This window comes from Apteryx mantelli, chromosome 38, assembly GCF_036417845.1.
Source record: "Apteryx mantelli isolate bAptMan1 chromosome 38, bAptMan1.hap1, whole genome shotgun sequence".
Taxonomy (NCBI): domain Eukaryota; kingdom Metazoa; phylum Chordata; class Aves; order Apterygiformes; family Apterygidae; genus Apteryx; species Apteryx mantelli.
Window position 1 is genome coordinate 320,508 of NC_090015.1, and position 18,885 is coordinate 339,392.

Here is an 18,885-nt window from a genome sequence, read left to right on the forward strand (position 1 = left end):
CTCCTCGTCCCCCCCTCCTCCCTTCTCTCTCCCGGCGCATGCGCCGCGGCGCGCGCTGGGGCCGCGGGTTCCGGTCCGGCCGCGGCCGCCGGCGCCATCTTGGATGCGGGGCGGCGGAGGGGAGCGGCGGGAGGCGGGGACGGAGCCGGCGGCGGCGGCGGGGCCGGCGGCCCGCGGGAGCCCCCCCCGGGACGGGGCCGGCACCGGGGCACCCCTTAGACACCCCCCCCTTTTCCCCATCGCCCTTCACACGGCGCCCGGACATGCTGCGGGGCCCCTTATAGACCCCGCGGACCCTTATAGAGCCCTCGGCGCCGCGCCCGGAGCCCCGTAGAGACCCCGCCGGGCCCTATGGACCCCGTGGGGGCTCCCCGGCCCCCTTTCGCCGCCGACCCCCACCGGCCCCCCGGCTCCTGCCGGCCCCGCGCGCCCGCCCTGACCCCCGGGGCGCCCTGCTTCTTCCCTTCGCCCCCTTTAGCCCCTATAGGGCCCCCCCCCTTATAGCCCCACCTTTGCTCCTATAGCTCCCTTATAGCTCGGGAACAGATCGGGGGAGTTTTAGCGTTTTTAGCTCTTTAATTCGTGCTATTTTTGGGTGCTCTATCGTATTTTTAGTTATAATAGCGGTGCTGCAGGGAGCCGCAGTGCTATAGGCGCTTGCTGGCCCCCCCCCACCCCACCACCACACACACACCCAGCCCCCCCCCGCCGCAGCCCCCCCATCGGGACCCTATAGGGCCCTGCGCGGCCCCCCCGGGTGCCCGCCGGCCGCCGGGGCTGGCGTTGGGGGGAGGCTGGAGCCCCCCCGGGGCCGGGCCCCCGCGTAGGGGGGGGGGTCCGCGGGGGGGGGCCGGGCCGCCGCCGCCCCCCCCCCAGGAGCTGGAGCCGCCGGGGCCGAAGCGCCGCCGAGAGCCGGTGAGAGCCGGGATGGGGGCGCGGAGATTGGGGGGGGGGGGAGATGGGGATGGGGCCCGGACGCCTGGGCCCCCCGCGGGGTCTGTGGGCTGGAGCCCGGACGCCTGGGCCCCTTGTGGAGTCTGTGGGATGGGACCTGGACGTCTTGGTCCCCCGCGGGGTCTGTGGGACGGGGCCCGGACGCCTGGGCCCCCCGCGGGGTCTATGGGCTGGAGCCCGGACGCCTGGGCCCCCTGTGAGATAGGTCCCGGACGCCTGGGCCCCCCGTGGGGTCTATGGGATGGAGCCTGGATGCCTGGGCCCCACGCAGGGCTGGTGGGATGGAGCCCGGACGCCTGGGCCCCCTGCGGAGTCTGTGGGATGGGACCTGGACACCTGGATCCCCTGTGGGGCTGGCAGGATGGAGCCCGGACGCCTGGGCCCCCCATGGGGTCTATGGGATGGAGCCTGGATGCCTGGGCCCCCCCGGTGGGATCTGTGGGCTGGCGCCCGGACGCCTGGGCCCCCTGCGGAGTCTGTGGGCTGGGATCTGGACACCTGGGCCCCCTGTGAGATAGGTCCCGGACGCCTGGGCCCCCCGCAGGGCTGGTGGGATGGAGCCCGGACGCCTGGGCCCCCCGTGGGGTCTATGGGATGGAGCCCGGACGCCTGGGCCCCCCATGGTGTCTATGGGTTAGAGCCCGGACGCCTGGGCCCCCCGCGACGTCTATGGGATGGAGCCCGGACTCCTGGGCCCCTCAGCGGGCGACATCACTCACGACTTAACGCCCCTCCGTGTGTCCCCCTCCCCCCCAGGAGGTGAGCGGGGCGCCCGGACGCCGGGGCCCCCGCCGCCATGCCCTCCAACGCCCGGGCCGGCAGCCTCAAGGACCCCGAGGTGGCCGAGCTCTTCTTCAAGGACGACCCCGAGAAGCTCTTCGTCGACCTGCGCGAGATCGGCCATGGCAGCTTCGGCGCCGTCTACTTCGTGAGTGTCCCCGCCGCGTCCCCGACGTGTCCCCGACGCGTGTGTCGTCCCCCCCCACACCCCATTTTCCCCCCCTGCCCCCCAGGCCCGTGACATGCGCAACAACGAGGTGGTGGCCATCAAGAAGATGTCCTACAGCGGCAAGCAGTCCAACGAGGTGAGGGACGACCCGGGCGTCCGGGCGAGCGTCGGGAGGGACCCAGGCGTCCGGGCCGCCCTCACGCCCCCCCCCGTGTCCCCCCGCTTTGCTGTGACCCCCCCAGAAATGGCAGGACATCATCAAGGAGGTGAAGTTCCTGCAGAAGCTGCGGCACCCCAACACCATCGAATACAAGGGCTGCTACCTGCGGGAGCACACGGCCTGGGTGAGCCGCCGTGGGGCAGCGGGGGGGGGGGGCGTGTGGGGCAGGGGGGGGGCCCCTAACTGCGGCCTTGGGGACGGGGGTGGCCCCGTAGCTGGGGGGAACGGGGGGGACCCTATAGCTGAGGGCACCTATGGGGGTGAGGGACCTGTAGCCAAGGGGCTGGGGGCGCGTGTGGGGCTGGGGGCCCCATAGCTGGGGGTCTAGGGACAGGCATGGGGCAGGGGGACCCCTAACTGTGGTCTGGGGGCAGGGGTGGCCCCATAGCTGGGGTCTGGGGGCACATGTGGGGCAGGGGGACCCCCTAGCTGGGGTTTAGGGTCATGTGTGGGGCAGGGGGACCCCCTAGCTGGGGTTTAGGGTCATGTGTGGGGCAGGGGGACCCCATAGCTGGGGTTTAGGGTCATGTGTGGGGCAGGGGGACCCCATAGCTGGGGTTTAGGGTCATGTGTGGGGCAAAGGGACCCCGTAGCTGGGGCTTAGGGTCATGTGTGGGGCAGAGGGACCCCATAGCTGGCGTTTAGGGTCATGTGTGGGGCAGAGGGATCCCATAGCTGGCGTTTAGGGTCATGTGTGGGGCAGGGGGACCCCATAGCTGGCGTTTAGGGTCATGTGTGGGGCAAAGGGACCCCGTAGCTGGGGTCTGGGGTTACATGTGGGGCAGGGGAACCCCATAGCTGGGGTTTAGGGTCATGTGTGGGGCAGGGGGACCCTATAGCTGTGATCTGGGGGCACATGTGGGGCAGGGGGACCCCCTAGCTGGGATCTGGGAGCACATGTGGGGCAGGGAGACCCCATAGCTAAGATCTATAGACATCTATGGGGCAGAAAACACCCTATAGCCACAATCTGGGGATACTTGTGGGGCAGCACTGCCCCATAACTAGGATGTAGGCGTAGATGTGGGGCAGGGGAACCCCCCTAAGCAGGGTTCAGGGTCACAGATGGGGCAGGAGGGACCCCCTGGGGGGGCCGTGGGGCGCGTGTGGGGCAGGAGGGACCCCCTGGGGGGGCCGTGGGGCACGTGTGGGGCAGGGTTCCCCCCTCCCCGGGCGCCGTGGGGCAGGCGCTGACCCTTCTCCCCCCCCCCCCCAGCTGGCCATGGAATACTGCCTGGGCTCGGCCTCCGACCTGCTGGAGGGTGAGTGCCGGGGGGGGGGGGGCGCCGAGCGCCGTGGGGCAGGGCCGTGGGGCGCCCCACGGCGCCCCGCTCACCCCCCCGCCGCCGCCCCCCCAGTGCACAAGAAGCCGCTGCAGGAGGTGGAGATCGCCGCCATCACCCACGGCGCCCTGCAGGGCCTGGCCTACCTCCACTCCCACAACATGATCCACAGGTAGCCGCCCCACGGCGCGCCCCACGGCGCGCCCCACGGCCCGCCCCCGGCTCGCGCTGCCCCCCGCTTCCCCCCCCCCCCCCCCCGGGGCGCTGCGGGGCCCGGGCGGCCTCCGCTGCCGCGATGGGAGCCGCGGGTGGCTGCCCCACGGCGTGCCCGGGGGTCACGCTTGCCCCATGGCGTGCCCCACGGCGTGCCCTGTGGTGTCGCGCTGCCCCACAGCGTGCCTGGGGGTCACACTTGCCCCATGGCATGCCCCACGGCGTGCCCTGTGGTGTCGCGCTGCCCCACGGCGTGCCTGGGAGTTGTGCTTGCCCCATGGCGTGCCCCATGGCTGCCCCACGGCGTGCCCTGTGGTGTCACGCTGCCCCACGGCGTACCCAGGGGTCACGCTTGCCCCATGGCGTGCCCCACGGCGTGCCCTGTGGTGTCGCGCTGCCCCACGGCGTGCCCGGGAGTCACGCTTGCCCCATGGCGTGCCCCACGGCTGCCCCACGGCGTGCCCTGTGGCATCATGCTGCCCCACGGCGTGCCCGGGGGTCACGCTTGCCCCATGGCGTGCCCCACGGCGTGCCCTGTGGTGTCGCGCTGCCCCACGGCGTGCCTGGGAGTTGTGCTTGCCCCATGGCGTGCCCCACGGCTGCCCCACGGCGTGCCCTGTGGTGTCACGCTGCCCCACGGCGTGCCCCGGGGGTCACGCTTGCCCCATGGCCTGCCCCATGGCTGTCCCATGGTGCGCCCCATGGCGTCACGCTGCCCCACAGCATGCCCGGGGGTCCCGCTTGCCCCATGGCGTGCCCCACGGCTGCCCCACGGCATGCCCTGTGGCGTCATGCTGCCCCATGGTCTGCCCCATGGCTCACCTGGGGGTCACACCGCCCCACGGCATGCCTGGTGGTCCCGCTTGCCCCATGGCGTGCCCCACGGCTGCCTCACGGCGTGCCTGGGGGTCATGCTGCTCCACGGCTGCCCCACAGCGCACCCCATGGCGTCACGCTGCCCCATGGTCTGCCCCATGGCTCACCTGGGGGTCACACCGCCCCACGGCTTGCCCCATGGCTGCCCCACAGCCTTGTGCTGCCCTGTGATCTGCCCCACGGCCCCCCTGGGGGTCACGCTGCCCCATGGCCCCCTTGGGGGTCACGCTGCCCCACGGTGTCACGCTGCCCCACGGCCTGCCCCACAACCCGCTCTGCGGCCAGCTCGTGCCCCACGTCCCCTTGTCTGCTTGTCTCTCCGCCTGCTGCGTGTCCGACTGTCTACGGGCCTCGCATCCGCCTGTCTCTCCCCCAGCCGCGTGTCCGGTTGTGTATCCGTCAACCGCACGTCTGCTTGTCTTTCCGCTGTCACTGTGTCCGCCTGTGCTTCTCTCAACTGCGTGTCTGCTTGTCTTTCCACCATCTCTTTGCCTGTCTGTCAGCAGCGTGTTCGCTTGTTTTTATTACGCTTGGATCCGGTTGTTTTTGTACCAACCACGTGTCTGGCTGTCTTACTACCCAGTGCATGTCCGGGTGTCTTTCCGGTGTCTGCCTGTCTCCCCACTGCCCACCTGTTTCTTTCAACTGTGTGTCCGCTTGTCTCTCTGCCTGTCTCTTCCTTGTTCCCCTGTCCGCTTGTTTCCCCACCAAGCGTGTCTGCTTGTGTCTCTGTCTGTCTGTTGTTCTGCTTGTCTCTGTGCTGTCCCCGTGTCTGCCTGTCCCTCTGCCGTCCCCACGTCCGCCTGTCTCTCTGCCAACCCGTCCCGGTCCCTCTGCGCTGGCCCCGGACCTCGGCGTCCCCCCTGCGTCTGTCCTCGTCCCCCCGTGCCGACCCCGTGTCTGTCTGTCTGCGTCCCCGCGTGTCCCCCGTGTCCCTCTGTCCCTCCGTGTCCTTCCGTCCCCAACGCCGTCCCTGCGTCCATCCGCCTCGCGCGTCCTTCCGTCCCCAACGCTGTCCCCGTGTCCCTCTGTTCCTCCGTGTCCGTCCATCCCCAACGCTGTCCCCGTGTCCCTCTGTTCCTCCGTGTCCTTCCGTCCCTGCGTCCCTCCGTCCCCAACGCTGTCCCCGTGTCCCTCTGTCCCCCGTGTCCGTCCTTCCCCAACGCTGTCCCTGTGTCTGTCTATCTCCCATGTTGTTCTTTTCTTCCATGTTTTTCTATCCCCATGTTTCTCTGTCCCCAATGCCGTCCCCGTGTCCATCCCTTTCCCATGTTTCTCCGCGTCCTTCCATCTCTCCATCCTCAACGCCGTCCCCGTGTCCGTCTGTCCCTCCGTTTCTCCTTCCCCTCGTTGTTCCCTGTATCCATCCATCTTTCGCGTTCTTCTGTCTTCTTGTTCCTCCCTCTTTCCATCCCCGGTGCCGTCCCTGTGTCCATCCGTCCCCCGTGTCCTTCCGTCCCCATCCCCACGTCCGTCTGTCCGTCCACTCACGCTCTCCTCTTCCTCCTCTTCCTCCCCGTTACCAGGGACGTCAAGGCCGGCAACATCCTGCTGACGGAGCCGGGGCAGGTGAAGCTGGGCGACTTCGGCTCGGCCTCCATCGTGGCCCCGGCCAACTCCTTCGTGGGGACACCATATTGGTGAGCAGGGATGGGGGGGACACGGCGGGATTTGGGGGGGGACGGGACACCCAGGAGGTGGGGGGGGGTCCTGACCCCCTGCCACCCCCCCCCAAAACCAAGGATGGCGCCCGAGGTGATCCTGGCCATGGACGAGGGGCAGTACGACGGCAAGGCGGACGTCTGGTCGCTGGGCATCACCTGCATCGAGCTGGGTGCGTTTCGGGGGCGATTTTCGGGGCGTTTCGGGGCATTTCGGGGTCGTTTTGGGGGGGGGGAACCGTCCCCCACCCCGCGTGACGCCCGGTTCCCCCCCAAAAACCGCAGCCGAGAGGAAGCCGCCGCTCTTCAACATGAACGCGATGAGTGCCTTATACCACATAGCGCAGAACGAGTCGCCCGTGCTGCAGGCCAGCCACTGGTGAGCAGCCGCCCGGACGCCGGGGTCCCTTCCCGCCTCCGTCGTCACCTTTGGGTTTTGGGGTGGGGGCGACCCGGACGCCTGGGCCCCTACGGCGGCCGCCGTCGCTTCCTCCCTTTCCCCTCCTCCCTGCCCCGTCTCCGCAGGTCGGAGTATTTCCGTAACTTCGTGGACTCGTGCCTGCAGAAGATCCCGCAGGACCGGCCCACCTCGGACGTGCTCCTCAAGGTAGCGAGGAGACGTTGGAAGGACCAAGGATGGTGGTGGTGGTGGTGGTGGTGGTGGGGGCCCAGGCGATCCCGCTGATGTCCCCCCCCCCTTTTTTCCCACCCACCCCGCAGCACCGCTTCCTGCTCCGCGAGCGGCCCCAGACGGTGGTGCTGGACCTCATCCAGCGCACCAAGGATGCCGTGCGGGAGCTGGACAACCTGCAGTACCGCAAGATGAAGAAGATCCTCTTCCAGGAGGCGCAGAACGGCCCCAGCGCCGACCCCGCCGAGGAAGAGGAGGTGAGGAGGGGTAGGGGGCCGCCGCTGTGGACCTGCTGGAGAACCAGGGCCACCGCTGTGGATCTGCTGGGGAACCAGGGCCACCGCTGTGGATCTGCTGGGGAACCAGGGCCACCGCTGTGGTCATCCTGGAGAGCCAGGGCCACCGCTGTGGGCCTCCTGGAGAGCCAGGGCCACCGCTGTGGGCCTCCTGGAGAACCGGGGCCACCGCTGTGGACCGGCTGGAGAGCCAGGGCCACCGCTGTGGTCATCCTGGAGAACCGGGGCCACCACTGTGGATCTCTTGGAGAGCCGGGACCACCGCTGTGGGCCTCCTGGAGAGCCAAGACCCCCACTGTGGTCCTCCTGGAGAACCAGGGCCACCGCTATGACCACAGCTGGGACCCCGCTGACCCCTCCTCCCCCTTTCTCGTGCCCTTTGGGGACGTCCCGCAGGAGGTGGAGCCCTTCCTGCACCGCACGGGCACGGTCAACAGCATGGAGAGCAGCCACTCGGTGCCCAGCATGTCCATCAGCGCCTCCAGCCAGAGCAGCAGCGTCAACAGCTTGGCCGACGCCTCCGACGAGGACGAGGGCGCCGAGATCGCCATGATGCAGGAGGGCGAGCACACCGTCACCTCCAACAGCTCCGTCATCCACCGCTTGCCGGTACGGCCGTCGGAAGAGGAGGGGAGGAAGAGGAGGAGGAGGAGGTGGGGGCGGCTGCCCGGATGCCTGGGCTCCCCCGGCGTGGAGTTGGGGTGTCTGGAGGGTTGGGGCCACCACCGGGGACCTCCTGTTTGGCTAGGGCCACCTGCTGGGGACATCCCAGATGGCCGGGGAGGTGGATGGGGACCTCCAGGATGGCTGGGGAGATGGATGGGGATGGCTTGGACAATGGGGCCACCACCGGGGACCTTTGGGATGGCTGGGGCCACCACCGGGGACCTCCTGGAGACCTGGGGGCACCACTGGGGACGTCTCGAAGAGCTGGGGAGGTTGACGAGCATGGTCTGGATAACTGGGACCACCACCGAGGACATCCCAGGTGGCTGGGGCCACCACCAGGGATCTTCTGGAGAACCAGGGCCACCACCAGGGATCTTCTGGAGAACCAGGGCCACCACCAGGGTTATGCTGGACAGCTGGGGAGGAGAACGGGGACATCCTAGATGGCTGGGGAGATGGACGGGGATGGTCTGGACAACTGGGACCACCCCTGGGGACCTCCCGGTCAGCTGAGGCCCCCACTGTGGACCTCTTGGAGAGCCAGGACCACCACTGTGGTCTTCTTGGAGAGCCGGGACCACCCCCAGGGACCTCCTGGAGAGCCAGGACCACCCCTGGGGACCTCCTGGTCAGCTGGGGCCCCCACTGTGGACCTCTTGGAGAGCCCGGACCACCACTGTGGTCCTCTTGGAGAGCTGGGACCACCCCAGGGAACCTCCTGGAGAACCAGGACCACCCCTGGGGACCTCCCGGCCAGCTGGGGCCACCACTGTGGACCTCTTGGAGAGCCCGGACCACCACTGTGGTCCTCCTGGAGAGCTGGGACCACCCCAGGGGACCTCCTGGAGAGCCAGGGCCACCACTGGGGACCTCCTGGAGAACCAGGACCACCCCTGGGGACCTCCCGGTCAGCTGAGGCCACCACTGTGGTTCTCCTGGAGAGCCGGGACCATCACTGCGGTCCTCCTGGAGAGCCAGGGCCACCCCAGGGGACCTCCTGGAGAGCCAGGACCACCCCGGGGACCTCCTGGAGAGCCAGGACCACCCCAGGGAACCTCCTGGAGAGCCAGGACCATCACTGTGGTCCTCCTAGAGAGCCGGGACCACCCCGGGGAACCTCCTGGAGAGCCAGGACCATCACTGTGGTCCTCCTAGAGAGCCAGGGCCACCACTGTGAACCTTCTGGAGAACCAGAACCACCACTGTGGTCCTCTTGGAGAGCCGCGACCCCCCCGGGGACCTCCTGGAGAGCCGGGACCACCACGGACGCCCCATCCCCGAGTCCAACGCCCTCCTCTTCCTCCCTCCCCGCCCCAGGGCCACGACAACCTCTACGACGACCCCTACCAGCCCGAGGTGGAAGCCCAGAGCTCGGCGGCGGCGGCGGCGGCCGCCCGGCGCCGGGCCTACTGCCGCAACCGGGAGCACTTCGCCACCATCCGCACGGCGTCGCTGGTGACGCGGCAGATCCAGGAGCACGAGCAGGACTCGGCGCTGCGCGAGCAGATGAGCGGCTACAAGCGCATGCGGCGCCAGCACCAGAAGCAGCTCATGGCGCTGGAGAACAAGCTCAAGGCCGAGCTGGACGAGCACCAGCTGCGCCTCGACAAGGAGCTTGAGGCCCACCGCAGCAACTTCAGCGCCGAGGCCGAGAAGCTGGCCAAGAAGCACCAGGCCATCTTCGAGAAGGAGGTAGGGAAGGGGGGCACGGAGCTGGAAGAGGTGGGGTGGGAGTTATGGGGGGTTGGAGGTGCTCCAGACCATCTTGGAGAAGGAAAAGGTGGGATCTGGACCAGGGGGTGGAGCTGGAGGAGGTGGGGTGGTAGTTATGGGGGGTTGGAGCTGCTCTAGACCATCTTGGAGAAGCAGGTGGCAGGATCTGGACCAGGGAGCGGAGTTAGAAGAGCTGGGATGGGATCTCTGGGGGTTGGAGGTGCTCCAGACCATCTTGGAGAAGGAAAAGGTGGGATCTGCACCGGGGGGTGGAGCTGGAGGAGGTGGGGTGGTAGTTATGGGGGGTTGGAGGTGCACCAGACCATCTTGGAGAAGGAAAAGGTGGGATCTGGACCAGGAAGCGGAGTTAGAGGAGGTGGGATGGGATCTCTGGGGGGTTGGAGGTGCACCAGACCATCTTGGAGAAGCAGGCGGCAGGATCTGGACCAGGGAGCGGAGTTAGAAGAGCTGGGATGGGATCTCTGGGGGTTGGAGGTGCACCAGACCATCTTGGAGAAGCAGGTGGCAGGATCTGCACCGGGGGGTGGAGCTGGAGGAGGTGGGGTGGTAGTTATGGGGGGTTGGAGGTGCACCAGACCATCTTGGAGAAGGAAAAGGTGGGATCTGGACCAGGAAGCGGAGTTAGAGGAGGTGGGATGGGATCTCTGGGGGGTTGGAGGTGCACCAGACCATCTTGGAGAAGCAGGCGGCAGGATCTGGACCAGGGGGCGGAGTTAGAAGAGCTGGGATGGGATCTCTGGGGGTTGGAGATGCTCCAGACCATCTTGGAGAAGAAGGTGAAGGTGGGGCCTGATCCAAGGGGCGGAGCTAGAGGAGATGAGGCGGAGCCTAATGAGGTGGAGCCTAATGAGGTGGAGCTACACCAGACCACCTTGGTGGAGATGGAGGTGGGGCCTGGACCAGGGGGTGGAGCTAGGAGAGGTGGGGTGGGGCCTATGGGGGATTGGAGGTGCACTAGGCCATCTTGGAGAAGGATGGGGGCGGGGTCTGAGCCCTGGGGGGGCGGAGCTAGAAGAGGCAGGGGCGGGACCTCTGCAGGGTGGGGGGAGCTTGCAAGCAGACCCTCTTGGAGGAGGAAGTGGGCGGAGCCTGAGCACTGAGGGGTGGAGCTAGAAGAGCTGGGGGTGGGGCCTATCAGGGTGGGTGGAGCTAGAGCTAGATGATGGGCTCGATGGGGTGGGGCTAGAGCTGGGGGTGGAGCCTGTGGGGGGTGGAGCTCAAGTTGGAGGTGGGACCCGTGGTGGGTGGCGCCGCACCTGGGGGTGTGGAGATGTTGGAGTGGGCGGGTCCTCCTTGGGAGGGGGTGGGGCTTAGCGGGATGGGGGTGGGGCTTAGTGGGTTGGGGGCGTGGCCTAGCACTGGCCCCGCCCCCCCATAGGCCAAGGTGGCCCTGGCGGAGGAGAAGAAGTTCCAGCAGCACATCCTGGGCCAGCAGAAGAAGGAGCTGGGCAACCTGCTGGAGGCCCAGAAGCGCCAGTACAAGCTGCGCAAGGAGCAGCTCAAGGAGGTGAGGACCCTCCCCCTGCCCCACATCTGCCCCACATCTGCCCCCCCCCCACGGCACCGGAAGCGGGGTAAAACCCCGAGGTTTTGGGTCCGGGCCCCTCCACGGGCGCCCGGAACGGAGCCGACGGCCGCGTTCCTCTGCTCCGTCTCCGTCCTCGGGGGGGTCCCCAGCCCCGCCCCCCCCCCACCGGGGACCCCCCTCCCAGCCCCACACCGGGGGGGCAGGGTTTGGGGGTCCCCGGCCCCTCCTTGGGGGTCCCTGTTCTCCCGCTGCCCCCCCCGGGGATCTCCAGCCACCTCGTCCCCCCTGCCCCATCCTCTCCCTGGGGGTCCCCAGTCCCGTCCCCCCCCCCCCATCGCCCCCTAAGTCCCCCCAGCCCCACTCCGGGGACCCCCCCCACCCCCGAACCCTCTTGGGCCCCCCAGGTCCCCGCAGCCCCACTCTGGGGACCCCCAGAGCCCCCCAAGTTCCTCCAGCCCCACTCTGGAGTCCCCCCAGCCCCACTCCGGAGCCTCCCAGGTCCCCCCAGCCCCACTCCGGAGACCCCCCCCGAACCCCCTTGTGCCCCCCAGGTCCCCCCAGTCCCATTCTGGGGACCCCCAGAGCCCCCCAAGTCCCTCCAGCCCCACTCCACAGTCCCCCAGTCCCATTCTGGGGCCCCCCCAGGTCCCCCCAGCCCCACTCCGGTGCCCCCCAGGTCCCGCCAGCCCCACTCCGGAGCCCCCCAGCCCCACTCCGGGACCCCCAGCCCCACTCCGGAGCCCCCCAAGTCCCCCCAGCCCCACTCCGGGACCCCCCAGAGCCCCCCAGGTCCCCCCAGCCCCACTCCAGTGCCCCCCAGGTCCCGCCAGCCCCACTCCAGGACCCCCCAGCCCTACTCCGGAGCCCCCCAGCCCCACTCTGGGACCCCCCAGCCCCACTCCGGAGCCCCCCAGCCCCACTCCGGAGCCCCCCAGGTCCCCCCAGCCCCACTCCGGAGCCCCCCAGCCCCACTCCGGAGCCCCCCAGCCCCACTCCGGAGCCCCCCAGCCCCCCCCCGCCGCGCCCCCCCCGTTCCGACGCGGCGCCGTGGGGCAGGAGCTGCAGGAGAACCCCAGCACGCCCAAGCGGGAGAAGCAGGAGTGGCTGCTGCGGCAGAAGGAGACGCTGCAGCAGCTGCAGGCCGAGGAGGAGGCCGCCCTGCTCTGCCGCCAGCGCCAGTACTTCGAGCTCCAGTGCCGCCAGTACAAGCGCAAGATGCTGCTGGCCCGCCACAACCTCGACCAGGACCTGCTGCGCGAGGTGGGGGCGCCATGCCGGGGGGCGCGGGGGTCCCCGAGGGCCCTGGGGATGGGGGGCAGTGCTGGGGGGGGGGCTCTGGGGTTGTGGGGCAGGGTTGTGGGGGGTTCTGGGGTTGTGGGGCAGGGCTGGGGGGGCTCTGGGGTTGTGGGGCAGGGTTGTGGGGGGGTCTGGGGTTGTGGGGCAGGGCTGGGGGGGCTCTGGGGTTGTGGGGCAGGGCTGTGGGGGGTCTGGGGGGGTCCTGGGGTTGTGGGGCAGGGCTAGGGGGTCCCTGGGTCTGCGGGGCAAGTCTAGGGGGGGGTCCCTGGAGCTATGGGGCAGGTCTAGGAGGCTCCTTGGAGCCATGGGGCAGGTCTAGGGCGATCCCTAGAGCTATAGGAGAGATCTGGAGGCATCTGGGAGGTGGCTATGGAGTCCTTGGGTCTATGGGGCAGGTCTAGGTGGGTCCCTGGAGCCATGGGGCAGGTCTAGGGAGGTCCCTGAAGCTATAGGAGAAGCCTGGAGGCATCTGGGAGGTGGCTATGGAGCCCCTGGGTCTACGGGGCAGGTCTAGGAAGATCCCTGGTGCTATGGGGCAGGTCTTGGGGGATCCCTGGAGCTACAGGGCAGGTCTAGGCAGTTGCCCGGGGCTATGGGGCAGGTCTTGGAGGCTCCTTAGAATCATGGGGCAGGTCTAGGTGGGTCCCTGAAACTATAGGAGAAGCCTGGAGGCATCTGGGAGGTGGCTATGGAGTCCTTGGGTCTATGGAGCAGGTCTAGGCAGTTCCCTGGGGCTATGGGGCAGATCTGGGAGACTCCTTGGAGCCATGGGGCAGGTCTAGGTGGGTCGCTGAAGCTATAGGAGAAGCTTGGAGGCATCTGGGAGGTGGCTATGGAGCCCCTGGGTCTATGGGGCAGGTCTAGGGGGGTGTCTGGCACAATGGGTCAGATCTTGGAGGCTCCTTGGAGCCATGGAGTAGGTCTAGGTGGGTCCCTGAAGCTATAGGAGAAGCCTGGAGACATCTGGGAGGTGACTGTGGAGTACTTGGGTCTATGGGTCAGGTCTTGGAAGCTCCCTGGAGCCATGGGGCAGGTCTAGGTGGGTCCCTGAAGCCATAGGAGAAACCTGGAGGCATCTGGGAGGTGGCTATAGAGCCCCTGGGTCTAAGGGGCAGGTCTAGGGGGATCCCTGGTGCTATGGGGCAGGTCTTGGGGGATCCCTGGAGCTACAGGGCAGGTTTAGGCAGTTGCCCGGGGCTATGGGGCAGGTCTTGGAGGCTCCTTAGAGCCATGGGGCAGGTCTAGGTGGGTCCCTGAAGCTATAGGAGAAGCTCGGAGGCATCTGGGAGGTGGCTATGGAGTCCTTGGGTCTATGGAGCAGGTCTAGGCAGTTCCCTGGGGCTATGGGGCAGGTCTTGGAGACTCCTTAGAGCCATGGGGCAGGTCTAGGTGGGTCCCTGAAACTATAGGAGAAGCCTGGAGGCATCTGGGAGGTGGCTATGGAGCTCCTGGGGCTACAGGGCAGGTCTAGTGAGGTCCCTGGAGCCATGGAGCAGGTTTTGGAGACTCCTTGATGCCATGGGGCAGGTCTAGGTGGGTCCTTGAAGCTATAGGAGAAACTTGGAGACATCTGGGAGGTGGCTATGGAGTCCTTGGGTCTACGGGGCAGGTCTAGGTGGGTCCCTGAAGCCATGGGGCAGCTCTAGGTGGGTTCTTGAAGCTATAGGAGAAACCTGGAGGCATCTGGGAGGTGGCTATGGAGTCCCTGATGCTATGGGGCAGGTCTAGGGGGGTTCCTGGTGCTATGGGAAAGGTCTTAGAGACTCCTTGAAGCCACGTATCAGGTCTTGGAGGCTCCTTGGAGCCATGGGGCAGGTCTAGGTGGGTCCCTGAAGCTATAGAAGAAGCTTGGAGGCACCTGGGAGGTGGCTGTGGAGTCCCTGGGTCTACGGGGCAGGTCTAGGGGGGTGTCTGGAGCCATGGGTCAGGTCTTGGAGGTTCCTTGGAGCCATGGGGCAGGTCTAGGTGGGTCCCTGAAGCCATAGAAGAAGCCTGGAGGCATCTGGGAGGTGGCTATGGAGTCCTTGGGTCTACAGGGCAGGTCTAGGTGGGTCCCTGGAGCCATGGGTCAGGTCTGGGAGACTCCTTAGAGCCATGGGGTAGGTATAAGTGGGTCCCTGAAACAATAAAAGAAGCTTGGAGGCATTTGGGAGGTGGCTGTGGAGTCCTTGGGTCTATGGGGCAGGTCTAGGTGGGTCCCTGGAGCTGTGGAGCGGGTCTAGGTTGATTCCTGAAGCTATAGGAGAAACCTGGAGGTATCTGGGAGGTGGCTATGGAGTCCTTGGGTCTACGGGGCAGGTCTAGGTGGGTCCCTGAAGCCATGGGGCAGGTCTTGGAGACTCCTTGGAGCCATGGGGCAGGTCTAGGTGGGTCCCTGAAGCCATGGGGCAGGTCTAGGTGGGTCCCTGAAGCTATAGAAGAAGCCTGGAGGCATCTGGGAGGTGACTATGGAGTCCTTGGGTCTACGGAGCAGGTCTAGGGGGGTCCTTGAAGCTATAGGAGAAGCTTGGAGGCATCCAGGAGATGGCTATGGAGTCCTTGGGTCTACGGGACAGGTCTAGGTGGGTCCCTGAAGCCATGGGGCAGGTCTAGGGAGGTCCCTGAAGCTATAGGAGAAACCTGGAGGTATCTGGGAGGTGGCTATGGAGCCCCTGGGTCTACGGGGCAGGTCTAGGGGGATCCCTGGTGCTATGGGGCAGGTCTTGGGGGATCCCTGGAGCTACAGGGCAGGTCTAGGCAGTTGCCCGGGGCTATGGGTCAGGTCTTGGAGGCTCCTTAGAGCCATGGGGCAGGTCTAGGTGGGTCCCTGAAGCTATAGGAGAAGCCTGGAGGCATCTGGGAGGTGGCTATGGAGTCCTTGAGTCTACGGGGCAGGTCTAGGCAGTTCCCTGGGGCTATGGGGCAGGTCTTGGAGACTCCTTAGAATCATGGGGCAGGTCTAGGTGGGTCGCTGAAGCTATAGGAGAAGCTTGGAGGCATCTGGGAGGTGGCTGTGGAGTCCTTGGGTCTATGGGGCAGGTCTTGGGGGATCCCTGGAGCTACAGGGCAGATCTAGGGAGATCCCTGGGGCTATGGGGCAGGTCTTGGAGGCTCCTTGGAGCCATGGAGTAGGTCTAGGTGGGTCGCTGAAGCTATAGGAGAAGCCTGGAGGCATCTGGGAGGTGGCTATGGAGTCCTTGAGTCTATGGGGCAGGTCTAGGTGGGTCTCTGAAGCCACGGGTCAGGTCTTGGAGACTCCTTAGAGCCATGGGGCAGGTCTAGGTGGGTTCCTGAAGCTATAGGAGAAGCTTGGAGGCATCTGGGAGGTGGCTATGGAGTCCTTGAGTCTACGGGGCAGGTCTTGGGGGATCCCTGGAGCTACAGGGCAGATCTAGGGAGATCCCTGGTGCTATGGGGCAGGTCTTGGAGGCTCCTTGGAGCCATGGAGTAGGTCTAGGTGGGTCGCTGAAGCTATAGGAGAAGCCTGGAGGCATCTGGGAGGTGGCTATGGAGTCCTTGAGTCTACGGGGCAGGTCTAGGTGGGTTTCTGAAGCCATGGGTCAGGTCTTGGAGACTCCTTAGAGCCGTGGGGCAGGTATAAGTGGGTCCCTGAAACTATAAAAGAAGCTTGGAGGCATTTGGGAGGTGACTGTGGAGCCCTTGGGTCTATGAGACAGGTCTAGGTGGGTCCTTGAAGCTATAGGAGAAACCTGGAGACATCTGGGACGTGGCTATGGAGTCCTTGGGTCTACGGAGCAGGTCTAGGTGGGTCTCTGAAGCCATGGGGCAGGTCTAGGTTGGTCTCTGAAGCCATGGGGCAGGTCTAGGTGGGTCCCTGAAGCCATGGGGCAGGTCTTGGAGACTCCTTGGAGCCATGGGGCAGGTCTAGGTGGGTCCCTGAAGCCATGGGGCAGGTCTAGGTGGGTCCCTGAAGCTATAGAAGAAGCCTGGAGGCATCTGGGAGGTGGCTATGGAGTCCTTGGGTCTACGGAGCAGGTCTAGGTGGGTCCTTGAAGCTATAGGAGAAACCTGGAGACATCTGGGAGGTGGCTGTGGAGTCTTTGGGTCTATGGGACAGGTCTAGGTGGGTCCCTGGAGCTGTGGAGCGGGTCTAGGTTGATTCCTGAAGCTATAGGAGAAACCTGGAGGTATCTGGGAGGTGGCTGTGGAGTCCTTGGGTCTATGGGACAGGTCTAGGTGGGTCCCTGGAACTGTGGAGCGGGTCTAGGTTGATTCCTGAAGCTATAGGAGAAACCTGGAGGTATCCGGGAGGTGGCTATGGAGTCCTTGGGTCTACGGGGCAGGTCTAGGTGGGTCCCTGAAGCCATGGGGCAGGTCTAGGTGGGTCTCTGAAGCCATGGGGCAGGTCTAGGTGGGTCCCTGAAGCCATGGGGCAGGTCCAGGTGGGTCCCTGAAGCTATAGAAGAAGCCTGGAGGCATCTGGGAGGTGACTATGGAGTCCTTGGGTCTACAGGGCAGGTCTAGGTGGGTCCCTGAAGCCATGGGGCAGGTCTAGGTGGGTCCCTGAAGCTATAGGAGAAGCTTGGAGGCATCTGGGAGGTGACTATGGAGTCTTTGGGTCTATGAGACAGGTCTAGGTGGGTCCCTGGAGCTGTGGAGCGGGTCTAGGTTGATTCCTGAAGCTATAGGAGAAACCTGGAGACATCTGGGAGGTGGCTATGGAGTCCTTGAGTCTACGGGGCAGGTCTAGGGGCGGCTCCCCACTGCTCCCATGGGGCAGCCGCCCTCTACGGGACCCCCCACCTGCACCTTCTCCCCGCGACGGCCGGCAGGAGCTGAACAAGAAGCAGACGCAGAAGGACCTGGAGTGCGCCATGCTGCTGCGGCAGCACGAGTCGACGCAGGAGCTGGAGGGGCGGCAGCTGGCGGCGGTGCAGCGCACCCGCGCCGACCTCACCCGCCTGCAGCACCACACCGAGCTGTGCAACCAGCGCGAGTACAACAAGCGCCGCGAGCAGGAGCTGCGCCAGAAGCACGCCGCCGAGGTCCGCCAGCAGCCCAAGAGCCTCCGAGTAGGTGCCGCCGCCGCCGCCGCCGTGGTGGCCGCCGTGGTGGCCGCCGTGGCCGCCGCGCTGCTGCCCCGCGCCCTCTGCGCCGCCCTGGCGCTGCTGCTGGCCGCCCGCCCCGGCCTCCCCTCCTTCCTGCTCCTGGCCGCCGCCGCCGCCTGGGCGCTCAACCGGCAGCGCCGCGCCGCCGCTGCCGCCGTGGTGGCGACGGTGACGGCGGCGGCCGCCTTCTTTTGGGGCGCCGCCGCCGCCGCCGCCGCCGTGGCCTTGCTGGCGGCGGGCGCCCGGCGCGGGCCGCTCTGCCTGCCGGCGCTGCTGCTGGCCGCCCACTTGCTGGCGCGGCCGTGGCTTTTCGTGCCGCTCTACGGCTTGGGCGCCGCGGCGCGGGCGGTGACGGCGGCGGCGGCGGCGGGTGACGGTGACACCGGCGGCGGCGGCGGTGGCGGTGGCCCGGCGCGGCGCGTCGCCCGCCTGTGGCTCCGCGCCTTGCTCCGCCTGCCCCGACCGGCTTTCGGCGCTTTGCACCGCTTGGGCGTCGCGTCCGAACGCCGCCTTTTCCGCCTCTTCCCCAAAACCCACAAGGGCGGTTTCCGTTCCCGCTTGCCCGTTCCCTGCCGGCCCGCCGGCGTCCCCCTGCCGTGTCCCCCCGCGGTGTCGCCGTCCCCCCCCGCCGTCGCGGCGGCGGCGTTTTGGGGGGCGGCCCTGGAGCGCCGGCGCCGCCTGCTCGCCGCCTTGGCCGCCCGCCTGCCGCCCGCCGCCCTCCGCTGCCTCCGGCGCCTCCGCCTGCTGCGGCCCCGGCGGCCCAGCCGCATCCCCCGCCCCCTGCCCCGCCCCTGCGGCCCCCCCCGGCCCACCCCGCTGCCCCCCCCGCTGCCCCGGCCCCCCCACGGCGCCCCCACGGCGCCCCCCCCGCCGCCCCTGGAGGTGACCCCGGCTCCCCCCCCCCCCCCACCCCCGCCCTGCCCCACGGATGACACTATGGCTCCCCCCTCCCCTCCCGGGGGGGAAACGAGGGGGGGGGAATATGTGGAGCTCCCCCCCCCCCCAAAACCACTGTGGGGTCGGGGATCCCCCCCTATGGGGCTGCGGATCCCTTTTGGGGTCGGGGACCCCCCCCCATGGGGCTGTGGATCCCTTTTGGGGTCGGAGATCCCCCCCATGGGGCTGCGGATCCCTTTTGGGGTCGGGGATCCCCCCCTATGGGGCTGCGGATCCCTTTTGGGGTCAGGGGTCCCCCCCCCATGGGGCTGCAGATCCCTCCCTATGGGGCTGTGGATCCCTTTGGGGGTTGGGGATCCCCCCCTATGGGGCTGTGGATCCCCCCCCATGGGGCTGCGGATCCCTTTTGGGGTCGGGGATCCCCCCCTATGGGGCTGTGGATCCCTTTTGGGGTTGAGGATCCCCCCCCATGGGGCTGCAGATCCCTTTTGGGGTTGAGGATCCCCCCCCATGGGGCTGCAGGTCCCTTTTGGGGTTGGGGATTTCCCCCCCCATGGGGTCAGGGATCCCCCCTATGGGACTGCGGATCCCTTTTGGGATTGGGAGTCCCCCCATGGGGCTGGGGATCCA

At 67.6% G+C, this 18,885-nt stretch overlaps 1 protein-coding gene across 1 annotated transcript; it reads left to right on the forward strand.

Annotated features, from left to right (window-relative positions):
• Window positions 1-160: 160 nt before the first annotated feature.
• On the forward strand, window positions 161-18,753 carry LOC106500049 (serine/threonine-protein kinase TAO2-like). Its single transcript, XM_067314876.1, has 17 exons — window positions 161-915; window positions 1,711-1,882; window positions 1,968-2,039; window positions 2,146-2,247; window positions 3,340-3,385; window positions 3,482-3,578; window positions 6,022-6,135; window positions 6,238-6,329; window positions 6,442-6,535; window positions 6,682-6,763; window positions 6,877-7,044; window positions 7,480-7,692; window positions 9,070-9,444; window positions 10,865-10,993; window positions 12,071-12,274; window positions 17,083-18,133; window positions 18,737-18,753. The coding sequence occupies exons 2-17, from the start codon at window positions 1,751-1,753 to the stop codon at window positions 18,751-18,753; spliced, it is 2,988 nt and encodes a 995-aa protein (XP_067170977.1). The 5' UTR covers window positions 161-915; window positions 1,711-1,750.
• Window positions 18,754-18,885: the final 132 nt, after the last annotated feature.

Excerpts from the sequence above, each read along its gene's own strand:
- LOC106500049 (XM_067314876.1), top strand. The coding sequence starts at position 1,751 with ATGCCCTCCAACGCCCGGGCCGGCAGCCTCAAGGACCCCGAGGTGGCC. Across the intron at positions 3,579-6,021 it reads TCCCACAACATGATCCACAG|GGACGTCAAGGCCGGCAACA; the intron begins GTAGCCGCCCCA and ends CCCCGTTACCAG. Across the intron at positions 7,045-7,479 it reads ACCCCGCCGAGGAAGAGGAG|GAGGTGGAGCCCTTCCTGCA; the intron begins GTGAGGAGGGGT and ends GACGTCCCGCAG.